This window comes from Colobus angolensis, unplaced genomic scaffold (genome assembly GCF_000951035.1).
Source record: "Colobus angolensis palliatus isolate OR3802 unplaced genomic scaffold, Cang.pa_1.0 Scaffold157, whole genome shotgun sequence".
NCBI lineage: Eukaryota > Metazoa > Chordata > Mammalia > Primates > Cercopithecidae > Colobus > Colobus angolensis.
In genome coordinates this window covers 1,326,145-1,337,703 of record NW_012114677.1, presented here as the reverse complement: position 1 = coordinate 1,337,703, position 11,559 = coordinate 1,326,145, and the positions used below count along the sequence as shown (strand labels likewise).

Below are 11,559 nucleotides of genomic sequence, written 5' to 3'. Positions count from 1 at the left end.
AAAAAAATTAGCCAGGCATAGTGGCGCATGCCTGTAATCCTAGCTACTCTGGAGGCTAAGGCAGGAGAATCACTTGAACCTGGGAGGCGGAGGTTGCGGTGAGCCAAGATTGTACCATTGCACTCCAGTCTGGACAACTAGAACAAAATTTCATCTCAAAAAAAGCACTATCCACCTGGCACAGTGGCTCACACTTGTAATCCCAGTACTTTGGGAGGACTACTTGAGGCCAGGAGTTCAAGACCAGCCTGGGCGAAACAGGGAGACTCCCATCTCTACAAAAATTTAGAAATTTAGCCAGGTATGGTGGCATGTCCTGCTAGTCCCAGCTACTCAGGAGGTTGAGGTGGGAGGACTGCTTGAGGCCAGGAGTTCAAGACTACAGTGAGCCATCATGGCCAGGCGCGGTGGCTCACATCTGTAATACCAGCACTGTGGGAGGCGGAGACAGACGGATCATGAGGTCAGCAGTGCAAGACCAGCCTGGGAAACATGGTGAAACCGCATCTCTACTAAAAATACAAAAATTAACCAGGCGTGGTGGCGTGTGCCTGTAGTCCCAGCTACTCAGGAGGCTGAGGCAAGAGAATCACTTGAACCCGGGAAGCAGAGGTTGCAGTGAGCCGAAACTGTGCCACTGCACTCCAGCCTGGGCGACAGAGCAAGACTCCATCTCAAAAAAATAAAATAAATACACAGTGAGACATGATCATGCCACTGCATTTCAGCCTGGGTAACAGAGCAAGACTCAGGAGGAAACAAAAAAGCACCATCACATTGAATCTTACTATTCCTTTGCCATCTATGTTCCAAGGAAGTAAAAAAAAAAAAAAAAAAAAAATTTTTTTTTGAGATGGAGTCTTGCTCTGTCACCCAGGCTGGAGTGCAGTGGTGCAATCTTGGCTCACTGAAACCTGCTCCTCCCAGGTTCAAGCGATTCTCCTGCCTCAGCCTCCCGAGTAGCTGGGACTACAGGCGCCCCCCACCACCCCCGGCTAATTTTTTGTATTTTTAGTAGAGACGGGGTTTCACCGTGTTAGCCAGGATGGTCTCGATCTCCTGACCTCGTGATCCGCCGGCCTCAGCCTCCCAAAGCGCTGGGATTACAGGTGTGAGTCACTGCACTTGGCCAAAAGTAAAAATTTTTTTTTTAGAGACAAAGTCTCACACTCTGCAGCCCAGGCTGGAGTGCAGTGGTGTGATTAATGGTTCACTGTAACCTTGAATTCCTGGGCTGAAGCAATTCTCCCACCTGTCTCCCAAGTAGCTAGGACTACAGGTGCAAACCACCACACCTGACTAATTTTTTTTTTTTTTTTTTGAGACCGAGTCTCACTCTGCTGCCCAGGCTGGAGTGCAGTGGCGCAATCTCAGCTCACTGCAAGCTCTGCCTCCCAGTTTCACACCATTCTCCTGCCTCAGCCTCCTGAGTAGCTGGCACTACAGGCAACCGCCACCACGCCCAGCTAATTTTTTGTATTTGTAGTAGAGACGGGGTTTCACCGTGTTAGCCAGGATGGTCTCAATCTCCTGACCTCGTGATCCACCCACCTCAGCCTCCCAAAGTGCTGGGATTACAGGCATAAGCCACCGCACCCGGCCCACACCTGGCTGATTTTTTAATTTTTGGTAGAGATAAGGTCTCCCTGTATTGCCCAGGCTAGTCTCCTGGCCTCAAGTGGTCCTCTTGACCTCCCAAAGTGCTGGAATTACAAGCATGAACCATTGCACCTGGCCCAGAAAACTAAATTTCAACCCCAATCTTGCCAAAAAGTTCAGGAAAACACTAAAGCTTTCTTTATATCCTTTTGTGTCTGTGTGTTTGATGGAGCAAGATAGGCAAGATACATGCTGCTTAAAGGAAATAGGGCAATGCCAATTTTTTTTCTCCAATTAGAATTTTACAGTATTTAACTTGAACTTCATTTTTATCCCATCATGTATTTTAATAAGTTTACATCTATATAATTGCTGACTCCTAAGAAATAAAATGTTATCTAACATTCAAAATTCTGAAAATGATTTTTAAAATCTTCATGTCTTTAGCTTTTTAGTTGCCAATCCATTCTTTATTTACGTCCTAAGTCCCAATAAATCTCTATTAAATAGCTCCTAGTAGGTGTGAACTATCCCCAGCATCATTTGTACTGCCCAATCTAAGCAACTCTTTAGAAATGCAATGCTACATGGCTTGTTCAAGACATGCCACTGAGAGAAGACTACCTTGGGACTTCTTTAATGTAACGATCGTAGGCAATTGTGTTCTTCCCATAGTTGATCTGTTTCTGTCTCCTCATTAGGACACTTTCATCTGTCTCAAAGTCAGCCGGCACAGTAGACACAGACTGCTTTGAATCAGAACTGAAAAAACAACAGATTAACAGAATAAGCCCTGCAATTAAGATCACCATGTAAGGTAAGCCAAGAAAATGTCAAAACACAAAAATGGAGGATTCACTCGAGATTCCCAGCCATATTAATCCTCAACAGTCCAGAGACTGCATGTATGGGAATTTAGTACACAACAGATATAGTATTTCAAATCAGTGAAGAAAGTATTAATAAAATGCTACTGTGACAATCAGCATTTCTGTCACAATTTTTTTTTTAACAAATTACAGGTCTATCAAATTAGAAAAGAATCATTTACACAGCCTTTACCTTCCTGATGATGATTTTCTCTCTCTTCCAAAGTCATTGATGAGAAGTTTCCTTTTATATCTGAGGGCAAAATAAATATTGCTGTTTTTAAAAAAGGTTTAAAAATAAAGCAGCCTGGTCTGAGGAAGCTCCACCCTGATACCCTCAGGCACACCATCCTATGCAATCCAGAAGCTCCCTGGGCCAAAAGAAATCCTTGTCAGGTTCAGTTTAAGTAGTGAGATCCACACAACAAAAATGTACATCCCCAAAAACTTAGCAGCCTTAAAAAAAGAAAAAGAAAACATAAATTGAAATGTATTTTTATTTTAAAAACACCACACTTACTAATGGGACCTGCATGCCTACTGGGCACTGCATACCTTCTCCAATCTTGGAGACCAAACGTGCCCCCTTTTGTCTTGTTCCTCATGAACTTCCCGAGGCATCTGCTTTCTATTGCAGTCATTACCAGAACACAGCTTTGCAAAAAAAAAAAGAAGTATGACATCTCCAAAAGGAGTCTAGCGCAATCTAACGTTGAAACCATGTTAACTACCTTGAGCTCCAAGTTCCTGTGGGTATCTTCTTTTTGAGATGGAGTCTCACTCTGTCACCCAGGCTAGAGTACAGCAGCACGATCATGGCGGCTCACCACAGCCTCATACTGCTGTGCTGAAGCAATCATTCCACCTCAGCCTCCCAAGCAGCTAGGACTCCAGGCAAGTGCCGCCATACCCATCTCCAAAAAAAATTTTTTTTTGGAGAGATGGAGGTCTATATTGCCCAGGCTGCTCTTGTACTCCTGAGCTCAAGCGATCCTCCCGGTCTCTCAAAAGTACTGAGATCAGGAGTGAGCCACCACGCCTGGCCCGTCATGCAAGCATCTAAATTATGTCATGTATCACTGTGCCTCCTCTTAAAATCTAAAATCCACCCAAGTTTGCTGAGGTGTTCAGTGCAGCTTGGACGCCAGAATGTAATGAAGTAATTATCTCCTGTGCTATCTCCTATCTAGAGTAGCACTAGCTATATAACACCATCTTTGTATGATTCAGAGATTAGTCCTGCAAATCATGTGCTACAGGGCCTCATTCTCTCCAGTGCCACCAATGAGAAAGACTGGTTTCAGGTATGATGAAAATCCATTCTTTTTTTTTTTTCTTTTTTTTTTGAGACGGAGTTCCCTTTTGTTGCCCAGGCTGGAATGCAATGGTGAGATCTTGGCTCAATGCAACCTCCGCCTCCCGGGTCCAAGTGATTCTCCTGCCTCAGCCTCCCAAGTAGCTGGGATTACAGGCATGAGTCACCACACCCAGCTAATTTTGTATTTTTAATAGAGATGGGGTTTTTCCATGTTAGTCAGGCTGGTCTCGAACTCCTGATCTGAGGTGATCCGCCAGCCTCGGCCTCCAAAGTACTGGGATTACAGGCGTTAGCCACCGTGCCATGCCACAAATCCATTTTCATACTCTTATACTGCTAGTTTGTAGTCTGTTAGTCTCCTTAAAGCATAGTAAGCTGACATTTCATACCCCTCTTACTGTTGGGAAGTAAGCTGGCCTGCCGGTAATGGTTCACTAAAGGGCCAGGAGGTTTTAAATCACACAGGTCGCACTAAAAGCCGCAGCTTTGGCCAGGCACGGTGGATCACGCCTATAATCCCAACACTTTGGGAGGCCAAGGTGGGCGAATCACCTGAGATCAGGGGTTTGAGACCAGCCTGGCCAACATGGTGAAACCCCGCCTCTACTAAAAATACAAAAATTAGCCGGATGTGGTGGCACATGGCTATAATCCCAGCTACTCAGGAGGCTGCGGCAGTAAATCGCTTGAACCTGGGAGGCAGAGGTTGCAGTGAGCCGAGATTGCACCACTGCACTCCAGCCTGGGCAACAGAGGAAGACTCCATCTCAAAAAATAATAAATAAAAGCCATAGCTTTCCATCACAAAGGGTATAATCAACAGAGTAGTCCAAACAGTGCTGTTTTCTAAAACAAGACAATTTTTAGGCACAGACTCATGAGATATCTGAAGAATAAATAGGGATCCACTCACAGGACAATGTAAACAGGTAGAATATGCCTGAATATGAGCTGCAGATAATCCCTGGCAAGGGGTGACTTGAGGGAGCAACTAGGCTATAGGTATGGAAGAACTGTTCTAAGACTTGTGAATGCAACACAAACTATACGGGTTAAGTCAACATTCTTTTTTTTTTTTGAGACGGAGTCTCGCTGTGTTGCCCAGGCTGGAGCAGAGTGGCACGATATCGGCTCACTGCAAGCTCCGCCGCCTGGGTTCACGTCATTCTCCTGCCTCAGCCTCCCGAATAGCTGGGACTACAGGTGCCCGCCACAATGCCTAGCTAATTTTTTGTATTTTTAGTAGAGACGGGGTTTCACCGTATTAGCAAGGATGGTCTTCATCTCCTGACCTCGTGATCCACCCGCCTCGGCTTCCCAAAGTGCTGGGATTACAGGCGTGAGCCACTGCGCCCGGCTAACATTCTAATTTTATAGTTGAGAAAGTGAAGACCTATATAAATACAATAATTCACTAAAAACATTGGTACTCACATCTGTGAACTCCTACTTCATTTCTTTTACCAAGGCATACTATCCACCCAAACATTTTGACACCAGAAGAAATTACAAATAACTCCCCCAAATGTTCAATAACCAATTCCCACATATTTCTGTCCCTTTTCAAAGGAGGCAGCTATAAATACCATCACTAGCTGCCAAAATGAGAACAAGTAGTCTAGGTATGATTCCGTGGCTGACACGCAAGACACATTTTTCTCGAGACCCTGTTTATCAGCCACCTGTTGGCTAAAATTATCTTGTAAAATATTTCAACTAATTATAAGCCACATTTTAACTGGGTTTGAATAAACCCAGTCCATGCAACTGGGTTTGACTTACGCAATTCATCAAAAGAGAAAGGACCAACACACTGATAATCAAGGGAGATTAAACAGTGGTTAAGGATGCATTAGGTAATGAGTCAACGAAGAGGAAGTAGCTTAGTTTGCAGTAACCTGGATACACACACAATCTTGTGTACAACTGCAAGAGTTTCACAGAATCCAAGTTTGAGACCTTTCCTTGTATGTTGGCATTTCTGAGGTGTGTTTGTTGCCTGAGCCGGTGTCAATGTATTCCTTCATCTGGAGAGAGCACTCCTTCTGTGAGCACCGCACACAGAAGGTCGATGGTAACAAATGACTGTAGTAAGTTCCTGATAGTTAGGCCGGGCACAGTGGCTCATGCCTGTAATCCCAGCACTTTGGGAGGCTGACGTGGGTGAATCAGGAATGCAAGACCAGCCTGACCAACATGGTGAAACCCCATCTCTACAAAAAATACAAAAATTAGCCAGGTGTGGTGGCCTGTGCCTGTAATCCCAGCTACTCAGGAGGCTGAGGCAGGAGAATCTCTTGAACCCGGGAGGCAGAGCTTGCAGTGAGCCAAGATCCTGCCACTGTACTTCAGCCTGTGCGACAGAGCAAGACTCTATCTCCAAAAAAAAAAAGGAAAGTTTCTGATAGTCCTCCAGCTTGCAATCCAGCAGTAACACCACTGTGTACCTACTTCCACTCTCAGAAGGATTACCACCAAGAACACAGTGGTCTCCAAGCTTGAAAGAGTGGACTCACCCTGGAGGGCTTTTCACAGGATGGCCAGGCCCCACCCCATTCACAGGCCCAGGGAAGGGTCTGAGAATCTGTATTTCTAACAAGTTCCCAGTAAATGTTGATTGATGCCTTTGGTCTGGAGCCCAGACCTTTTGAGAACCACTGTTCTAAGACATATATCAAATTTAATGTGTTACTGAAAACGCCACAGATTAACACTTCAAAGTAGTCCAAGATGTGTACCTTGCCATTTCTTTGTTAACTCTGGTCCTCATTTCATCTTCTTCAACAGCACTTGCCCAGTCAGAGCATCTGGAACGGGGTTTAGGGCCTTCAGGAGTGGTAAAGCTGCAATAAAACGAAAATGCTACTGAACCATGATACGTACTTTGTTTCCTTTCAAACTGTATGTTAAGAAATATTCAAAGGCTGGTGGGGCACAGTGGCTCACGCCTGTAATACCAACACTTGGGAAACCGAGATAGGAGGATCACTTGAACCCAGGAGTTCAAGACCAGCATGGGCAAGATAGTGAGACCTCATCTCTACCCCCCCACTCAAAAAAATAAAAGCATTATATCAGTGAACTATCTGTATCACACCATATTAAACTGGAGTTTAGCAGGACAAAAGCCAACTAGATGTAGAACAGAACCTATCAGTTGAATCTATCCAGGGCTGTCTTACTAGAGCAGAAGTCACGGAGCTCCTTGGCAGCGTGCCCACTGTGTTTGGGAGGTCTAATAAAACCAACTAGAATTTAAGACTTCAAACTAAATTATGATTCCTTTTGGGTGTCCACACTTCAGTAGTCCAGAGCTATCATATGGCTAAAATCAAGTTATTTGGTTCATCTCTGGTATGTGTTTATAAAGTCACCACATCAGACATTAAGATGGAGATTTGCTTCAAATTTTTGCAGTGTGTGTGGCAGTCAGAAAAACCCGTATCTAATTTTCAGTTTCAGTTCTGGCATTTCTATGGGTTAGCCTTATCTCACTGATCCAACACCCAGCCTGATGCTGGAGCTCATGAAGTTGACTCTGAGAAGTTCAGAGAGTGTAGAGTTTCCGGCCGGGCGCGGTGGCTCAAGCCTGTAATCCCAGCACTTTGGGAGGCCGAGACGGGCGGATCACGAGGTCAGGAGATTGAGACCATCCTGGCTAACACGGTGAAACCCCGTCTCTACTAAAAAAAAAATACAAAAAAACTAGCCGGGCGAGGTGGCAAGCGCCTGTAGTCCAAGCTACTCGGGAGGCTGAGGCAGGAGGATTGGCGTGAACCCGGGGGACGGAGCTTGCAGTGAGCTGAGATCCGGCCACTGCACTCCAGCCTGGGCGACAGAGCAAGACTCCGTCTCAAAAAAAAAAAAAAGAGAGTGTAGAGTTTCCCATTTAGTATTTAATTTGTCCCTATGCCATTAGTCCCCAGCTTGCAGTCATTGCCAATGTCAATGCTGACAGGATTGTGACAATATTGCCTTTCATAAAACCGAGGACCAAAGAATTCCATTATTCTAACAAAGCCCAAGTTTCATAGATTGTGGGTACAGCTAGACAGATACGTGCATGCTTGATGGTGCAGAGCAACTACTCACTTCCACCAACCTCATGCTCCCCCTGGCTGGCCATACAGAGAGATTTGTTGTCAAACTGAGAAGGATCTGCAGGGTAAGTCTCTAACTGAGACTCTCTCAGGTGGGTGTTTCCGCTGTGGAGTCCCAAGCCTGTATCTGTATCATAAAAGTGCAGGTCTGGCATTCCTCCAGGTTATCTGGCCAGTGTAGACTCCTTCATCTGAATACGAACCTCCAGAAGAATTTTTCAGACACGTCTATACTAAACAGTAGGATCCTGCACTTGCCAAATGTCTGCCTCTTTCTGTTCTGCATTGACCCATTCTGCTCATGTTGCCCAAACTGCAGTGCAATGGCACGATCTCGGCTCACTGCAACCTCCGCCTCCCAAGTTCAAGCGATTCTCCTGCCTCAGCCTCCCGAGTAGCTGAAATTACAAGCATGAGCCACCACGCCCAGCTAATTTTTTATTTTTAGTAGAGGCTGGGTTTCTCCATGTTGGCCAGGCTGGTCTCGAACTCCCAACCTCAGGCGATCCACCCGCCTCGGCCTCCCAAAGTGCTGGGATTACAGCCGTGAGCCACCACACCCGGACTGCATTGACCCATCCTAATTCCTGTTAAGTGTGAGAAGAATTGTCTTCAGTTCTCTCTCCATTCTCATTCATGATGAGATCATTGATCCATTAACGAGCTGAGAAATGACTGATGCTGAAGAAATGGTATTCTATTGGTAAGACTTATTATCAAACTTCTGATAATGAAGCAGGCTACCAAAAACTTACCCAGCCCACCCCAGGAGTGTTTGGATTTGATCATGGATGTAGCACACACCAAAATCACCAAGACTTTAGACTACTTGTTTTATTTTGCCAGAGTATCATGGGAGAGTCTTTAGTTCTGAATTATCTGTAAGTCTGAGTACTTCATAGAATTAGAAAGCAGGTACAGCTGACACCTTCTCACCATGTTGTAAATATTTACTGAGACTGGGTACAGTACTGAGGGATGATAATCTTCTGATTTATCCAATGCTGACTGTCTAAAGCAAACTGTCCACTCTGTGAATGCTCCTGCAACGTGTATGAACACATTTCTGGGTACCTTAGAAGTTGTCTTTTTCATGTGTGCTAATATGCAGTATTTACACATTGTGAGAAGTTGATTTTAATAAAAAGGTTGAAACTTCATCTCCAAAATAAATAGCCGAGCACAGTGGGGCCTGCCTGTAGTCCCAGCTACGTAGGGGGCCCAGGCAGGAGGATCACTCTAGCCCAGGAGGTCAAGGCTGGATAAGCCTTGATCCTGGCACTGCACTCCAATCTGGGCAACAGGGCAAGACTCTATCTCAAAAAAATATATATGGTGGCAGAGGGCAGTGGTTCATACTTGTAATCCCGGCACTTTGGGGAGGCTGAGGCATGTGGATGACCCGAGATAAGGAGCTCGAGACCAGCCTGGCTAACACGGCGAAACCCCACCATGTTAAAATAAAATACAAAAATAAAATAAAAATACAAAAATTAGCCAGGTGCAGTGGTGCACACCAGTAGTCAGTCCCACCTACTAGGGAGGCTGAGGCAGGAGAACTGCTTGAACCCCAGAGGCAGAGGCTGCAGTGAGCCGAAATTGCACCACTGCACTCCAGCCTCCGTAACAGAGACTCCGTCTCAAAAAATAAATAAATAAAAATACAGAATAGCTAACATAGCCATTTACCTTTCAGGTGCATGTGATTAATAATTCAGAATGTTACATACACTATGATTACAATGTGAGCGGAGGACTGTAAGTATAAGTCAGAGTTCCTGCTGTATCAGGACTCCATCTACTGGCAAAGTACTCCCTACGCTTGAGTTAAACCAAATCCAGGAGCTCAGTTCCATCTCAAGCTCAAGGTAGTCTTCAGTCAGTATCAGGAAATTTATGGCCAGGCAATGGCTCACTCCTGTAATCCTAGCACCTTGGGAGGCCAAGGCCAGCTGCCCGGGCTCAGGCGTTCCACACTAGCCAGGGAACATGGTGAAACCTCATCTCTACTAAAATACAAAAACTTAGCTGGGCGTGGTAGCGCACATCTGTAATCCCAGCTACATGGGAGGCTGAGGCAGGAGAATCCCTTGGGCTCAGGAGGTGGAAGTTGCAGTGATCTACCAGGCGGAGTTGCAGTGAGCCGAAATCGCGTACTGCACTCCAGCCTGGGGGACAGAGAGACCCTGTCTCAAAAAATAAATGAATAAATAAATAATAGTCCGGGCATGGTGGCTCATGCCTATAATCCCAGCACTTTGGGAGGCTGAGGCAGGCGGATCACCTGAGGTCAGGAGTTCAAGACCAGACTGGCCAACACGGTGAAACCCTATCTCTACTAAAAAATACAAAAATCAGCTGGGTGTGGTGGCAGGTGCCTGTAATCCCAGCTACTCAGGAGGCTGAGGCAAGAGAATCACTTGAACCTGGGAGGTGGAGGTTGCACTCCAGCCTGGGCAACAGAGTGACAACGCCGCCTCAAAAAAATAATAATAATTAAAATTAAAAAAAAAAAATCAGGAAATTTGAAAGCTTAAGGCTTGATGCCCCAAATTCTGGCAGTTAAAATTGATGTATCTTATTTATACATCAAACACAAACTCACATTTTTTTCTACCCCGTTTTTCTGTTGGTCATTACTGATATTAAAACTAGACACTGGGTCGGGTGCATAGGCTCACGCCTGTGATCCCAGAACTTTAGGAGGCCAAGGCAGGCGAATCACAAGGTCAGGAGTTTGAGACCAGCCTGGCCAACATGATGAAACCCCGCCTCTACTCGGGCTGGGCGCGCTGGTTCATGCCTATGATCCCAGCACTTTGGGAGGCCGAGGTGGGAGGATCACAAGGTCAGGAGATCCAGACCACGGTGAAACCCTGTCTCTACTATAAATACAAAAAATTAGCCAGGCGCAGTGGCAGCGCCTGTAGTCCCAGATACTCGGGAGGCTGAGGCAGGAGAACGGCATGAACCTGGGAGGTGGAGCCTGCAGTGAGCAAGCTGTCACCAGCCTGGGTGACAGAGCGAGACTCCATCTCACACACACACACACACACACACAAAAACCTGCCTCTACTAAAAATACAAAAATTAGGCTGGGCATGGTGGCTCACGCCTGTGATCCCAGCACTTTGGGAGGCTAAGGTGGGTGGATCGCTATGTCAGGAGTTCGAGACTAGCCTGACAAACATGGTGAAACTTCGTTTCTGCTAAAAATACAAAAATTAGCCAGGCGTGGTGGTGTGCACCTGTAATCTCAGCTACTCAGGAGGCTGAGGCAGGAGAATTGCTTAAACCCGGGAGGCAGAGGTTGCAGTGAACTGAGATCATGCCATTGCACTCCAGCCTGGGCAACAGAGCAAGACTCTATCTCAAAAAGGAAAAAAAAAAAAAGCCAGGTGTAGTGGCACATGCCTGTAGTCCCAGCTACTCAGAGGCTAAAGCAGAACTGCTTGAACTTGGAAGGCAGAGGTAGCAGTGAGGTGAGATCGTGCCATTGCACTCCAGCCTGGGCAACAGAGCAAGACTCTGTTTCAAAAAGAAAAAAAAAAATAGCCAGGTGTAGTGGCGCATGCCTGTAGTCCCAGCTACTCGGAAGCTAAAGCAGGAGAACTGCTTGAACTTGGAAGGCAGAGGTAGCAGTGAGGTGAGATCATGCCATTGCACTCCAGCC

The 11,559-nt window shown here is 45.9% G+C and overlaps 1 protein-coding gene across 1 annotated transcript in view; it reads right to left on the bottom strand.

The window, feature by feature from the left end:
• Positions 1-6,631, bottom strand: part of SLBP (stem-loop binding protein) — an 11,701-nt gene extending 5,070 nt beyond the window's left edge. Inside the window, exons 1-3 of the mRNA XM_011936777.1 lie at positions 6,525-6,631; positions 2,662-2,721; positions 2,224-2,361 (exon numbers count right to left, since the gene is read on the bottom strand). Of these exons, the coding sequence (XP_011792167.1) occupies positions 2,224-2,361; positions 2,662-2,721; positions 6,525-6,556 (230 nt within the window). The 5' untranslated portion in view covers positions 6,557-6,631. The remainder of the gene's footprint in view (positions 1-2,223; positions 2,362-2,661; positions 2,722-6,524) is intronic.
• Between the last annotated feature and the right edge of the window lie 4,928 nt (positions 6,632-11,559).